Source organism: Mchenga conophoros, linkage group LG23 (genome assembly GCF_057382185.1).
Source record: "Mchenga conophoros isolate Kocher_MC1m ecotype Shallow Benthic linkage group LG23, M_conophoros_male_GT1.1, whole genome shotgun sequence".
In the NCBI taxonomy this organism is placed as follows: domain Eukaryota; kingdom Metazoa; phylum Chordata; class Actinopteri; order Cichliformes; family Cichlidae; genus Mchenga; species Mchenga conophoros.
In genome coordinates this window covers 50,732,138-50,748,324 of record NC_140547.1, presented here as the reverse complement: position 1 = coordinate 50,748,324, position 16,187 = coordinate 50,732,138, and the positions used below count along the sequence as shown (strand labels likewise).

At 41.2% G+C, this 16,187-nt stretch overlaps 2 protein-coding genes and 1 long non-coding RNA gene across 3 annotated transcripts; all 3 read right to left on the bottom strand.

Annotated features, from left to right (window-relative positions):
- Positions 1-2,909: 2,909 nt before the first annotated feature.
- LOC146548272 (uncharacterized) lies at positions 2,910-6,539 on the bottom strand. Its single transcript, XM_085266293.1, has one exon. The coding sequence runs from the start codon at positions 6,432-6,434 to the stop codon at positions 5,739-5,741; it is 696 nt and encodes a 231-aa protein (XP_085122419.1). The 5' UTR covers positions 6,435-6,539; the 3' UTR covers positions 2,910-5,738.
- On the bottom strand, positions 6,442-11,776 carry LOC146548271 (protein NLRC3-like). The gene is made up of 4 exons (XM_085265045.1): positions 11,772-11,776; positions 11,597-11,658; positions 8,665-10,456; positions 6,442-7,055 (listed from the first exon to the last, which is right to left on the bottom strand). Exons 1-4 carry the CDS (start codon positions 11,774-11,776, stop codon positions 6,566-6,568), a joined length of 2,349 nt encoding a protein of 782 aa, XP_085121171.1. The 3' UTR covers positions 6,442-6,565.
- A 654-nt stretch (positions 11,777-12,430) lies between these two features.
- Positions 12,431-14,903, bottom strand: LOC146548270 (uncharacterized). The gene is made up of 3 exons (XR_014890920.1): positions 14,812-14,903; positions 12,862-12,993; positions 12,431-12,556 (listed from the first exon to the last, which is right to left on the bottom strand). It is a non-coding gene; the product is annotated as an uncharacterized LOC146548270 (long non-coding RNA).
- Between the last annotated feature and the right edge of the window lie 1,284 nt (positions 14,904-16,187).

Here is a 16,187-nt window from a genome sequence, read left to right as displayed (position 1 = left end):
TAAATTCCGTTTTCATGGATGCCTGGATGTTAAACTCAATTGTTACACCTGGTAGAGCAGAACGCTGATCATTTTATTAAAGATGAAAGACTTTAGACAGTTTTTCAACTCTCAGTAATGCCATAGTGATCGTTTGATATATGGACCTGCAGCGGAGTTTAGACCCAGACACGGCTAGTGACGTCAGACTGAACAACCGGATATCATAAACTATGATATAAATAGGGAGGTCCTATTAACATGTTTAGTTTTACAGGACGCCTTCCTGCCTTTAGTCTCATTCATGAGCAGTATTAGTTTTCTTCTAACATCCAGAAGTCTGCATGATGTGTTTCATAGTTTCTAACAAGCCTTTGACAGGTAAACATAACATGACCGAAACACACACAAACAAACAAAAACAATCACACAAATTATATGTTAACCTCGTTTATTTTTAGTTAAGTAAACTCTAAAAATTCTAACAGATCGCTGGTGCTTAGAATACAGTTGAATAACTATTAAAAACCAGATGATGTAATATTTCTGCCCAGGTTGCAGTCTGAACACGCTGTTGCAAGCTCTGCTCCTCTCAGTGGAAATACGCCGTCTCTTTCCTCTTTGTATAAAAACATTTTAAAAGTCAGTTTAATCTCAAAATTCACTGTTAAATCCAAAACACACCAGATAAAGAAAAGCGAACGGTTCAGTCTAACACAGTGAACCATTAAACTTCAGTAAAACTATGAAGTTATGACGTCTTGATGCATTCTCAATCATCCAGGGAAGTAAGTGAAAAGGGAAAGACCATCTCTGAATCGAGGAGGAGCCTAAGGGTACATCTGTCACCATCTTACATGCTGTGATTGCAGCCATTCCCCAACTCTCTGTGAATGGGACTCATGGACATTGATCAGTGGTTGTTGATCAATGGCTGTGACAGTTTGCATAATTCTGATTAAGGAACTGACCTCCCAGCCCTTTGTTCCTTCAGTGGGCTGGTTTCAGTCATTATGCAAATGTACTGTTTATAAGATTGAAACCTGCAGTCAGCTGAGACTGAAGAAGTCACCTGGATGATGACGAAACAAAACGCTACGTCCAGATGAACAGAATCAACTTTTGGAGACATGCAGTTTAACCTCAGCCAAACCGATTTGCTCAGTTGTAAATAAAACAGCGAAGTAAACGTGACCCGACAGACAGAACCTGAGTGAATTAAGTCCAGCGTTTAACCACTGAGAGCTAAAACTCAGCTGAGGTTTCAAAGCTGTGTGATTGGACATCAGCTGCTGATGAAGTTGGTTCGCCTATAAAGTGCTCTGTAGGGAAACAAGCTTCAGCAGCTCTGCGCTCGGGGAAAAACACTATATTTACTTATCTTGTGCAGAAAAATGCGCTGACATTGCGTTATATCGAGCACCGGCTGCCCAGTTAAACTGTGACTATCACCAGGTCACGTGGGCGCGTTTCTTGAATTAGCAGCAGGTGTTAAACAGCTGACAGGTGAGGAGGAGGATGCATGCAGGTAAACTGAGGGCCTGTTGAGCTGATCGCTGGTGTCCTGAGAAACACGTCAGCTCGTTCTTTATGTTACAGAAGCACAGAGAGGTGAAAATGAGAATCTGCAAATGCAACATGTGGAACACGGACAGTGGAATATGTAAACAAACTGGGTAACGTAACCCCCCCCAAAAAAAACCCAAAAACAGTTAAGCTGGAACACCGGGGCTGTGAGCTCGGTGCTCTCTGTCAGCTGACTGTTAGCAGAGCGAGTGAAATCTCTGAAAACATCTGAGCACTTTTGCAAACATGTTCTATGTTGACAACCTGACCAGACGTGTGAAGATTACGCTGCGACATTCGCGGCTAAAACACTGTTAAAAGTGTAGTTGGTGACAGAAAAACAGGATATTTTATAACTTTACACCACCATTGCTGACGGTGATTTGAAATGCATTCTGGGATACCTGGCTGCCCCAAGGCCACACAAGCAATCGATTATCTAGGATCGACCTGTCTTGACTTACTTTGCACGGCAACCAATCAAATGCTAGAGAAGCTGCAGTGGCAGCGTTAACCCCGCCCACTTAGTTTGATGGGTGAGGCTGACAGATAAAATGATTTCAAGTTGAGACATGAAGGGGACAAAAGTGCCAAAATGAATTAAATAAATACATCATTAAATAATTAATTGTATTGTATTGTATTGTATCTTTATTTGTTTCAGACATATAAAACAAAAAACAATATATACACACTACATATATTTTCATTTACAGATACGAATATATATGTAGATATACACACACACACGTATGTGTTCAGATAAACAAAAAATATATAATGAAATAAAACAAAATCGTCTGACATAATGTAACAATGTTTGGTCTGAAAAGGAGTAGGAAGAAGTATGAACATACTTATTAATTCCTACCCCTGCTCAACATCTTATTGATCCCACATAATTCACCTAATTCCCATCATCACATACTCCACACGATACACGAGGAGAACCTATATAAACTTGGCTACCGTGACTGATATAATTTGGATATAATTTTATATTTTTTTATACATACAATGGGTGATCATCTTTATCGGTATCATATTCTTCCAAAATCAGTTTTCGAAGTATTTTCATGAACTTACTAATTCCTGAGCATTGCTGTAGATCTATAGTAAAACTATTCCACAGTTTTACCCCATAAATAGTGACACAAAAGGTTTTAACCTTTGACCGTGCTTTAAGAATCCTTAGATTCAATTTCCCCCTCAATTCATAGTCTCCTTCTCTGTCATAGAACATCCTCTGTATATTTCCTGGTAACATATTGTATCTGGCCTTGTACATAATTTTTGCAGTTTTATATTTTATAAGATCCATAAACTTCAGTATTTTTAATTTCAAAAACATGATGTTAGTATGGTCTCTAAATCCTGCTTTATTAATCATCCTGATTGCTTTTTTTTGAATTTTACATATTGGTTGAAGTGCAGTTTTATATGTGTTTCCCCAAATTTCCACACAGTATTCCAAATATGGCAATATAAGTGAACAATAAAGTACCCGGAGTGATTTGGAAGGCAAAAAATATTTAACTTTACTTAGTACGGAGATGCTTCTTGACAGTTTGGCTTGTATATGCTTTATGTGAGGTTTCCAGCAGATTTTGTTATCTATTATCACACCCAGAAATTTTGTATCCGAAACTTGCTCTATTTCAACATTGTTTACTAATAATTTTGCTCCTGCATCTTTTTTACAATTTCCGAATAACATAAATGTAGTTTTTTCCAAATTTAATGATAGCTTATTTCTATCAAACCATGTTTTCAGTTTAATCATTTCTTGTGTGACAATTTCCAAAAGCTGATGTAAGTTCTCTCCAGCACAAAAAATATTTGTATCATCTGCAAATAGAATAAACTGTAGTATATCTGATGTTCTGCATATATCATTGATATAGAGGATAAACAGCTTTGTCCCAATACTGACCCCTGCGGAACTCCACAAACAATGTCCATACACTCTGATTGATATTCCCCAATTTTCACAAATTGCTGCCTGTCTCTCAAATAACTCTTTACCCATTCTAACACCACTCCTCTAATGCCGTAGTACTCCAGTTTATCAAGTAATATGTCATGATTAATTGTGTCAAAAGCTTTTTTTAGGTCAATGAATACACTAACTATACATTGTCTTTTATCTATATTGTTGGTGATATTTTCGATCAGTTCCATTAATGCCAATGATGTTGATCTATTTGATCTGAAACCATACTGACTATCCGTTATTATTTTGTGTTTATCTATAAATTTGTCAAGTCTATTACTAAAGACTTTTTCCAGTATTTTTGAAAATTGAGAAAGTAGAGAGACAGGCCTATAATTTGTGAATTGGTGTCTGTCACCATTTTTAAACAGTGGTGTTACTTTAGCTGTTTTCATTTGTTTTGGGAATGCACCAGTTTGTAAGGACAAATTGCAAATGTGTGTTAAGGGTTTGGAAATGCCCTCTATCACTCTCTTAACGATTTCCATATCAATGTCGTCAGAGTCTGTAGAGTTTTTTGTTTGTGATTTCCCAACAATATCAATGATTTCCATTTCTTCCACCACCGTTAAGAACATTGAATGAGGATTGCGGTCAATGAGTCTAGTTTCTTTCTCTACAGAATCTGTTATATCAGGAATTGTTTCAGCCAAGTCTGGCCCAACACTTACAAAGAATTTATTGAACTCATTTACCACATCTCTCATATTAGTAATATTTCTATCATTATTTGCGAAATACGAAGGATAGTCTGCCTGCCCCGAGCCCTTTTTGATGATGGTATTTAATGTTTTCCAGATCCCTTTAATATTATTTTTATTCATAATCAGTAATTTTTCATAGTATTCCTTTTTACATGACCTTAAAATACTCGTTAATTTATTTTTATATTTCTTGTATTTATTTTCAGCTTCTGTGCTTCTGTTCATTATAAATTCTCTGTATAAGGTATTTTTCTTCTTACATGCATTTTGCAATCCTTTTGTAATCCATGGGCACTCTGCATATTTTTGTTTTTTACTATATTTCTTTACTGGGCAATGACTATTATATAACAGTTTAAATTTTCCTAAAAAAATCTCATAAGCTTTATCAATATTTTTTTCCTTATACAGCATCTCCCATTCTTGCTTGAGTAAATCACTTTTGAATGCGTTTATTGACTCTTCTGTTCTCACTCGTTTGTATTTTATTGTGTTTTGCTGTTTAACCTTCCTGTAATTGCTATTATACACTATAAAAACAGGTAGATGATCACTGATGTCATTAATTAGGAGACCACTTATGGTTCTATTTTCTATTTCATTAGTAAATATATTGTCTATTAGGGTTGCCGACTGTGCTGTAATCCTGCTGGGCTTAGTGATCACTGGAAAAAGTCCCAAGCTATACATTGTATTAATAAATTCCTCTGTCGCTCTCTGCTTGTTTGGATTTAGTAGATCTATGTTAAAATCCCCACAAATGAACATGACTTTTTGATTTGTCCTAATGAATGTTTTATCTACCCACTCCTTAAAAATTTCAATATTAGAACCTGGTGTTCTATATATACAGCTTACAATGACATTTTTCTCTTTTCCCATACTAATTTCTATTGTTACACACTCTAATATATTATCTACCGCCACCGTCATTTTTTCTACCATCTTGTATTTTAAATTTTTATCCACAAACAAGGCCACACCACCGCCATTCTTATTCTTTCTATTTGTAAGATTTAATTCATATCCATCTATTACAAAGTCCTCTCCTTTCTGTTTATTAATCCATGTTTCAGATACTGCAATCACACTGAATGGATGTGTAAATTTGCTTAAATATTCCCTTATTTTGTGAAAATTTGCATATAAACTTCTACTATTAAAGTGGATTATAGATATTTTGCCGTCGACCTTGACAGTTTTGTTGAATTGTTCTTCAGTATGATAGTAGCAGGTATTTTTGATGTTAAAAAAGTTCAGTTCTGGATCAATGTCCTGCTCTGTGAAGTGTGTTTTGTATTCCGTGTTTACTGGTGAATTTATCTCCTGATTAGCAATCCATTGTGGTAGCAATGTATAATTCCCAGATAATGAATTAATTGATTGTTTCATCCTTGAATACGTTACGCTTTAGCTTCCGTTGTTGTCTTCTATTACCTGCTTTGATGACTGTAGATTGTTTGTCCCGCTCCTTGCCTTTGTAGTCAAGTGACCTGTTAATATTTTTCCAGATCCTGGATGCATTTGATGACCAGCACCTTGGCTTCCTCCGGTGTACCGTTGAGCTTTATAAATATTTTACAGTTTGCAGTCCAGGTGTTCTGAATTTTACCCAGTTTCTTTAGGTATCGTGCTTTCTTCGCTATGTCAGCATTGGATTTGGTTAGATGGTCATTCATGTAGACGTTCGATCCTTTTAGTTTCCTCCCCTGCTTCAGCAGTGCATTCTTGTGTTTCCTGTTTACAAATCTTATGATGATAGCTGGTTTATCACTAGCATTTCTCCTGGGCAAGGGGTGGCATGCCTCGATGTTATTACAGTCCAGGTCGATCCCTTTCGACTGCAAGAAACCAGCTACTTGTTGCTCCGCAGAGCTCCCATCCAGATCTCCTTGCTCCTCTTTACTGCCAGCAGTCACAGCCCGAGCATATGACCGGGGTTTTATGTACAGCCCTGTGATGATCACGTCGTTCATTCTGGTATATTGCTCCAGGTCCGCGACCCTGCTCTCCAGATAGACGATCCGTTTCTCCTTCTCTGCATTCTGGTTACGTAGCGACCTTATTTCCTCGACTAAGTCTAGGATATATTTCTGTTGTAGCTTGATAGCCGATGTTTCCTCAGTTAGAAAGTCCAATGACTTTTTGATGTCCTCAATTTCATCGGCGTTCGGTGTTCTCTTAGGCCCCATTGCTTGTTGTCTTGCTCGCTCCGTTCACCGTCTTGTCACTGTTGATTTACTTGGTGGTGCCTTGCTAGAGGATCCTGGGCCCAGTGGCTGCTGGAGGATCCTGGGCCTGGTGGAGCAGTAGGATCCTGGGCCTAGTGGCTGCTGGAAGAGCCTGGGCCTGGTGGCTGCTGGAGGATCCTGGGCCTGGTGGCTGCTGGAAGAGCCTGGGCCTGGTGGAGCAGGAGGATCCTGGGCCTGGTGGCTGCTGGAAGAGCCTGGGCCTGGTGGAGCAGTAGGATCCTGGGCCTAGTGGCTGCTGGAAGAGCCTGGGCCTGGTGGCTGCTGGAAGAGCCTGGGCCTGGTGGCTGCTGGAGGATCCTGGGCCCAGTGGCTGCTGGAGGATCCTGGGCCTGGTGGAGCAGTAGGATCCTGGGCCTAGTGGCTGCTGGAGGATCCTGGGCCTGGTGGCTGCTGGAGGATCCTGGGCCTGGTGGCTGCTGGAAGAGCCTGGGCCTGGTGGAGCAGTAGGATCCTGGGCCTGGTGGCTGCTGGAAGAGCCTGGGCCTGGTGGCTGCTGGAGGATCCTGGGCCCGGTGGCTGCTGGAGGATCCTGGGCCCAGTGGCTGCTGGAGGATCCTGGGCCTGGTGGAGCAAGTAGGATCCTGGGCCTAATTAAAACTGTCAATACTTATTTAAATGTGTTGTAAATATTTATTTAATTATTTCCAATTTTAATTAATTATTGCCACATTTAATTAATTATTTAATGGTGTATTTAATTATTTCATTATGGCAGTCCTGGCGTTCCACAGCACCGTGCCATAAGGCAAAAGTGATAACTGGCTCGGGGACCAGGTCCCCAGATCTTAATCCAATTGAGAATTTGTGGTCAATCCTCAAGAGGCGGGTGGAGGAAAAAAACCCCCACTAATTCTGACAAACTCCAAGAAGTGATTATGACAGAATGGGTTGCTGTCAGTCAGGATTTGACTGAGAGCACGCCCAGTCGAATTGCAGAGGTCCTGAAAAAGAAGGGCCAACACTGCAAATACTGACTGTTTGCATAAATGTCATGTAATTGTCAATAAAAGCCTTTGAAACGTATGAAGTGCTTGTCATTATATTTCAGTACATCACAGACACAACTGAAACAAAGATCTAAAAGCAGTTTAGCAGCAAACTTTGTGAAAACTAATATTTGTGTCATTCTCAAAACTTTTTGGCCACGACTGTACTTTCTTCTCACATGTCCATCACTCCTACTCTCGCCTGGATTATTTTTTGGTCAGCAGCTCACTGCTGAGTGACATCTCAGACACTGAGATGAAGACTTTGTTAAATATTTTTAAAAAAGAGTGGACTTAGGAAATACTGAACAAAATACCCCAAAAATTTGAACACAGTAACAAATTTGGTTGATTTTTAGCTAACCAGTTAAAAATAAATAAAGAAAAAACAACTATATGTGCTGTTAAAGATGATCTGGGAACACAATGTATGACCTGAAAGAATGAACAACATTTTTAGGGATTTCTATGAAACTTTATATTCACCACAAATAAACGCGTCTAAAAAAAGACATTTATTAGTTTCTTGACAGCGTAACTCTTCCAAAATTACTAGACAGTCAAGCAATGTCAGTGGATTCACCAGGTGACGCCGGGTGAACTCCAGGAAGCCCTGATAAGTATGCCCAATAATAAGGCTCCAGGTCCAGATGGCAGAATTCTACAAAGAATTCTGGACGATTCTGGCACCAGTTTTTTACAGAACGTTGTTGGAAATCAAAGAAAAGGGCAGACTTCCATCAAATATGAATTCTGCAAACATTAGTCTCCTGCTAAAACCAGGCAAAGACCCTGTACATCCCTCAAGCTATCGTCCAATATCACTTATAAATGTAGACCTTAAAATAATCTGCAAAGCTCTCTCAAAGAGATTAGAGAAAATAACCTCCCTCTTAATTCATCCTGACCAAACTGGTTTCATAAAAGGTCGGCACTCATCAACAAATACACGTAGATTACTTAGTTTCATAGACTACTCATGCAGTAAAAACATCGAAACTACAATATTTTCTTTAGATGCAGAAAAAACGTTTGACAGAGTTAACTGGAAATGTTTATTTCCAACTTTACACAAATTTGGTTTTGGAAACTCTTTCAAAAATATTACACAACAGCTTGTGTCAGAACAAATGACCAAACATCCTCCAGCTTCTGCATTTCTGAATAACAAATCTTGGACTCACCGAGCCTTTCTGCAGTTCCTCACAGCTGGAATCAGTCTCTGTCGTCCCTCTGCTGATGTGTTGTACTTCTGCAGGTCCAACTCATCCAGAACCTCCTCTGACATCTGCAGCATGAAGGCCAGAGCTGAGCACTGGATCATAGTGAGTTTCTTCTTTGATCTGTTCTCTGACTTCAGGAACTCTAGGATCTCCTGGTGTAATGAGAGGTCGTTAATCTCCATCAGACAGTGGAAGATGTTGATGCTTCTGTCAGGAGAGATTTTAAGCTTCTTGTTATTCTTCAGGTTCTTGATGACACTCTGGATGGTTTCTGGACTGTTCTCTGTCTGACCCAGCAGACCTCCTAAGAGTCTCTGGTTGGACTCCAGACAGAGGCCATGAAGGAAGCGAACAAACAGGTCCAGACGACCATTTTTACTCCTGAAGGATTTTGTTAGTGTTTCCATCAAAAAATCATCCAGAGATGACTCGTTGTATTTTTTTCCCAAGAAGTTCTTCAGCACCTCTGACTTCCTGTTGGTGAAACAGTGGAACATGTAGACTGCAGCCAGAAACTCCTGGATGCTCAGATGAACAAAGCAGTAGACTGGTTTCTGGAAGATCACACACTCTCTTTTGAAGATCTCTGTACAAACTCCTGAGTACACCGAGGCCTCTGTCACATCCAGACCACACTGCTCCAGGTCTTCTTGGTAGAACATGATGTTTCCTTTCTCCAGGTGTTCAAACGCCAGCCTCCCCAGCTTCAGAAGAACTTCCCTGTCAGCCTCCGTCAGCTCCTGTGGACTCGTCTCATGTCCCTCGTGGTACTTGTTCTTCTTCCTCTTTGTCTGAACCAGCAGGAAGTGTGAGTACATGTCAGTCAGGGTCTTGGGCAGCTCTCCTCTCTGCTCTGTAGTCAACATGTGCTCCAGAACTGTAGCAGTGATCCAGCAGAAGACTGGGATACTACACATGATGTGGAGGCTCCTGGATGTCTTCATGTGGGAGATGATTCTGCTGGACAGCTCTTCATCACTGAATCTCCTCCTGAAGTACTCCTCCTTCTGGGCGTCAGTGAAGCCTCGTACTTCTGTTAGCCTGTCAACACATGTAGGAGGGATCTGATTGGCTGCTGCAGGTCGGGAAGTTATCCAGACGAGAGCCGAGGGAAGCAGATTCCCCTGGATGAGGTTTGTCAGCAGCTGGCTGACTGATGACTTCTGTGTGACATCAGACAGCAGCTTCCTGTTGGTGAAATCCAATGAAAGTCTGCTTTCATCCAGGCCGTCAAAGATGAACAAAAGCTGAGAGACAGCCAGCTTCTCTGCTGTGACCTTCTGTAGTGTTGGATGGAAAACATGGAGCAGCTCCAGAAGACTGTACTGCTCCTCTCTGATCAGGTTCAGCTCCCTGAATGAAAGCAGAACCACCACACTGACATGTTGGTTCTCCAAGCCCTCTGCCCAGTCCAGAGTGAACTTCTGCACTGAGAAGGTTTTTCCAACACCAGCCACGCCGTTGGTCAGAACCACTCTGATGGGTCTCTGTTGGTCAGGTAAGGCTTTAAAGATGTCCTGGCACCTGATTGGAGTGTCATGGAGGGCGTCCATCTTGGAAGCTGTCTCCAGCTGCCTCACCTCATGTTGGCTATGAACCTCTTCACTCTGTCCCTCTGTGATGTAGAGCTCAGTGTAGATCCTGTTGAGGAGGGTTCTACTTCCTGTTTCATCACTTCCTTCAGTCACACGTTCACATCTCCTCCTCAGACTGATCTTATGTTCATCTAAAACCTCCTGCAGACCAACATCTGCTGAAAGAAAGAAAAACAGAAAGAAAACTCTTCAATGTCTGAACAACAACAAGAAGTCCAGTTTTCAGAAATGAGTCCATCAGCAGACAGATGTTCAGTCTTACTTTGTACACAGCTGCTCTGACTGGCTGTCTGCAGTCCAGCTCTGGTTCTGGATCTTTCTCCACACTGGGGACAGGACCAGTCTCCTGATGAAGCAGACTGGTCCCAGTATGAGGAGATGCACTGTCTGCAGAACCAGTGTCCACAGCTGGTAGAGACTGGATCCTTCAGGACGTCCTGACACAAAGCACAGCAGGACAGCTGCTCCTCCTCACAGACACCACTCCTCTTCCTCTTCCTCCCTCTGTGAACACATTTCTTTATCACTAAAATCATTGACTGTCAGTGACAAACATCCAGATTTGATGACACTGTGCAGAAGCTCTGATGGTCACAGAGAAAAGTCAAAGTGGAGAAACTTGTGTTTGAGTTCAGAATCCAAGTTTCCTTTGCTGTTCCTGCCTGTCTTATTAAACACAGAGTGATCAGCCTACAAACTCCACAGTAAAAGCCTTCATCACAGAGCTGATTATGTCCTTCACTGGATGTACTGGAAGTTTGGGATCCATCACTCTGAACTGACCTTTGACCTCCTCTAAAAACTGTGGTGGAGCAGCGGTGTCACATTCAGAGCTTTCAGCTTTATTTTGAAAGAGTTCAGTCATCAGGAAGTGAACTTCTGGGTTCTGATTTCCTTTCTATTATTTTACAGAAGTGAAGAAGAAGAACTAAAAGCTTTGAAATGATCTGAGTGATATTTTTGAACATTGCCACCAAATTGAGTTCAGCCTCCAGCAGTAACTTTGTTTCATGATGCCTCCCTGATGATGTGATGTTTGATTACAAACCTGTTTATGTGTTAGACATTAATCACATGAACACAGGCAGAAAAAAGAAGCCAATGAAACAAATGACAGAAACATGTTCATTCACTGCCATGATCCATATTTGATATGTACAGATGTTTGTAAAGAACACGTGTGCAGCGCTTTGTTCTGAGTATCTGCTGTCAGCACACAGTGCAGCAATAACTACAACCACACGTTTCTGTAGATCCTGAACATCAGCCTGGAGGAATCTGACCTCAGGTCTGCACACAGAGGAGCTTCACCTCTGGGATGATGCTGGCTTCAGCTCCTTCTACAATCAGGCAGAAGCTTCTGCACCATCAGGACACAAACAGAGAGGAGCTTCTATCCTCAGACCATCCAAGTCCTAAATCAGAACATGCTCCCCTCATAGCATCACCATCAGGGTTTAAACAGGACCTTACATCATGTTCTTGTCTCACTGTCATATTTCAGATCATACCTGATTCATTATGACGTCACACGCTGCTACACTGATCCTGCTGCTTCATTGCTGCTGATATTACTCTGCTCACTCTGTTCAGTTACTCTGTTTACATCACTTTGCTCATTTGCTTTGTTCTGCTTGCACTGCTCTGTCAGTACATGCTGTGCTAATGTGGCACAAAGCACTTTAACATTACATCTGCACAATGTTTCATTATTTCATTTAATGATTGTTTCTAATGTTTTGTCCAGTCACAGGAGCAGCTCAGCACATTTCACTGTGTTGTACGTGTATGACGATGCCTGTGACAAATAAACAGCCTCGGACTCTTCAATCTTCTGCATTTCTTTGGAGATCAGCTCAGTGGCCTGTTGAGACCATCTTTCTATTTCTGATGACTCAGTTCAGATTATTATCCTGATACTTTCTTTTAAAATGTGATGAAATCATTTATCTGATGTTCTGACACAAATACACCAAAACAATCCCAAACAGCACAAACCACCACGTTACACACAGTGTAATAAAAATACAGGCAACTACAAATAAAAACACTTTAAAATATAAACTAAAATTACAAAGTGGTCACAGAATTTCAAACACCCATAAATGAGTCAGCAGCTCTCTTACATGGTCAGCTGAGCTCCATGATTGAAGAACATTGTTGCTGCAGGTTCATCACTGAAGACTGGAGGTTTGTTTTTGGACCAGTCACTCCTCACAGACACACAGCTGGATGCTGGAGACTGTGACCTCTGACCTCTGCAAACACAAACACATCACATGAATTACTGATTAATCTCTGTTTAAAATCTTTTAAGCAGCTGCAAACACACAAACTGGATGATGTGATGGTTTCTGTCAGTAATAGTTGTCTCAGATTAGAGTACAGACGGCTGCAGAGACGTTCACAGCAACAGAGAAGAAATCATTACCTTGGATTGCATTACTACTACGATTGATACTAGCATTATCGTACCCGGACCACCATTAGGAATCATTTATGATGTCACTGGTAGAACATTTATAGAAACAACCTTTGAACTCTGACTCAGCAGCTCTCTTACATGGTCAGCTGAGCTCCATGATTGAAGAACATTGTTGCTGCAGGTTCATGACTGAAGTTTAGAGGTCTGTCTTTGGACCGGTCACTCCTCACAGACACACAGCTGGATGCTGGAGACTGTGACCTCTGACCTCTGCAAATACAACCACATTGCATTCATTTCACATCAATTAGTACACCACAAAAGGCATGCAAGAAACACAGTATGAAGGCAAACTTCTGGCTTCAATAACATTCAACAGGTCAGGTGGAAACTTTTCTCAGATTTGATTCATGTTTTTATAGAACGATCCAGCTAAAAAAAAATATACCATTAGGTCAGGGGTCAGCAACCTTCAGGACCCAAAGAGCCATTTGGAGCCAGTTTCCACGCAAAAGAAAACACTGGGAGCCACAAATACTTTTTGACGTCTAGAATGAAGATAACACTGTATATACTGTTTTTTACCTTTATGCTTTGTGTGAACAACTAAGGTGTGTTGCTTATGAAATCCATGAAGTGCTACAGAGAAAATTACATGTTATTTATGTAATGAACACATTTGAACTCTTAAAGAAATATAACCAAAGGAAAGACACCCAGCTGAACTAAAATGATGTAGCAAACAAAAGCTGCTGTGAGCCGCCACCCTTATATCTCCTTTGGGCTTTTGGAGCCTTGACCTGACTTTTAAAAAAATAATTGGAAAAAAAGCTCTATGCTGCTGAAAGATGAAAAATAGATATTTGCAAAATTCTGCCTAAATATGTATTTTACCTGGTTAATGTGTGTGGCGGGGCGTGGTCTGCAGCGCCGCTGCAGGGGAGGCGGACGCACCTGAGCGGCACCCGCAATCACGCCTCGCCGCCTTAACGTCTGTGCTGTTGTGTTGGTGTGTGTCGGGCTGTGAGCTGCAAAGCTACAGCCGGCTGTGTGCGTACAGCAACCGTGTGTGAAAAGTGGTCAATAAAGAGAAGCTGAAAAGCGTGTTCATGCAAACATCGTCGGGTCTGCCGTGATATGTTTACAACGGGACTTCTGCTCCTGAACCTCTGCGCACAGCGTCTGCAGGTCGGGGCTGTACGAAGTCACTTTCATCTTTACAGGACTGTAAGCTGTCGTCTGTGAGGCGTGAGCGGTGTTTGTTTTTAACATAGTTCACAGTGGAGAACAGCTGCTGACATAATGTGGATCCAAGATCCATAATTGGCCTTCCTGGGGTTGAAAGTCTCGATAAATGCACGGCGTTTCGGCGGGTACACCGGCTTCCACGAGTGTGACGCTTATTTGAACGATCAAAAAATAATAAAATATAATTTTATTTTTAGATTTCAATATCACAATAATCTTCCAATTTAGAGCTACAAGTTAAAAAAGAACATAAATAAAATACACTTCAGCTAAATACTTCTAATTTATTTTCCCAAACCACGAGGAGCCGCACTGTAAGGACTAAAGAGCCGCAGGTTGCCGACCCCTGCATTAGTGTTAGTCAATGTTGCAACTGAACTGAAAAACAAAAGATTTTGGTCCAAAGAAACAAAGTCACTATTAATACAACACAACCCCCCCAAAAAGAGCCATGTAGACCCCGGGCTCTATGGGTCTTGTGCTCGGAGCTTGTTCCTGTGCTGCCATGATTAGTGCCTCTGTGCTGTCTTTCAGTCCAGCTTTGTTCAGCCACTGGTAGGATTTCTGGATGTCAGCCACTTCCTCTGCCTGCTGGTGGTGCAAACTGTGTTGTTCTGAGTTTCATTGGACGTCTTTGTCCAAAGCACCAGACAAAGGGCAAAGTAGATGCATTTGCATCAGCAGGAAAATACACCCCAAACTAGCATCATCATTATACAACTTTAACAACTGCCACTAAATGATACTTCATACACAGACCAGTGTTAGGTTAAGTTATGATGTCACTGGCAGAACATTTATAGAAACAACCTTTGAACTCTGAGTCAGCAGCTCTCTTACATGGTCAGCTGAGCTCCATGATTGAAGTTCACTGTTGCTGCAGGTTCATCACTGAAGACTGGAGGTCTGTTTCTGGACCTGTCACTCCTCACAGACACACAGCTGGATACTGGAGACTGTGACCTCTGACCTCTGCAAACACAAACATCAATAACTGATCAGTTCTCTCTGACAGCCATATGATCAGCTGATCCCTCTGTGATATTGTGTCTGCCTCATAACGCTGACAGGTCAGCCAATCATCAGCCAGTTTTTCTGTCTCTGAATGAACTCAGTTTGTTCTCAGCTCTTCTCTCTGATTCTGCTGCACTGACTTCACTTAAACTTACAGAGTTCAGATCTTAGCAAGAAAACAAGTCAATAAAAATCAAACTCAGATCAAACAGTTTGAACCAATCACAGATCAATGATTCTGTCATGGTTATGTTGAAATGACTAATAAAGTTAGTAGTGTTCTTACATTATTGCTGCAGGTCCATGACTGTAAGGTGGAGGTGTTTGTGTAACCCCGTCACTCCTCACAGACACACAGCTGGATGCTGCTCCGTCCTCTTCCTCCATCTTCTTGATGTCAGGGTGGAGTTAGTCTGAGAGGTAAACACACACACTCAGAGGTGCTGTTGTACTGGAAGCATCACACTGACGGCTTTCTAATGTTGGAGCTTTGGCCCTAAAGTCCAAACCAGTTATTTTAGAGGCTCAAAGTCTTTAAAAAACACCAAAACCATCACATTATTTAATAAGTACATGATCAGGTGGATGAAGGAACTCAGTGTGTTTGGGATCATCATCATGGTGAGGAGCCCACATGTTACGGCTCCTTTGGAGAGAAGCTGAGGATCACTGCAGGAAGTGAGCTCATGAAACCAAACTGCTGTTTGTGAGCAGGATGACTCTGTTATTGGACCTGCTCTGTATTCTACATATGATCAATACTTCAAATATCTGTAAACATCTCATCTTATATTTGTTGCACTTGGTCACATCTGTCTTTAAAAATAGATTTTTAATGTCACTGAGAGTTCTTTTCTACCTTTATTGATTTATTTTGGAATAAATTAAATATAAAGGTGCCAAAAACTGCCTGCAGCTTCTGCTCTGTGACAGGAAACTACTGTCAGGCTCAAAATGACTTCAGATTATTCATCACAGAGTGTTTATAGATCACAGGACACGTTACAGTTTCACTGTTGATGTTTTAGTTTTTAAAAAAATGCTGTGTTAAGGTCTTACTGTGAATCTGCGCGCTCATTGGCTAATAACTTGAGACTGACAGGTGGTTATCCAATCAGCGTGCGGCCTCACACGGACATAAAACTCTTAAAGTTTGTTTCTGAAGGGATTTTCAGATCAGACCTGATGTTTCTGCCTACAGC

Excerpts from the sequence above, each read along its gene's own strand:
- LOC146548272 (XM_085266293.1), bottom strand. The coding sequence starts at position 6,434 with ATGGGGCCTAAGAGAACACCGAACGCCGATGAAATTGAGGACATCAAA.
- LOC146548271 (XM_085265045.1), bottom strand. Across the intron at positions 10,457-11,596 it reads CCCAGAGGTGAAGCTCCTCT|CAGATGTTGGTCTGCAGGAG; the intron begins GTGTGCAGACCT and ends TCTTTCTTTCAG. Across the intron at positions 7,056-8,664 it reads AGGAACTGCAGAAAGGCTCG|GCCCAGGATCCTCCAGCAGC; the intron begins GTGAGTCCAAGA and ends TTGCTCCACCAG.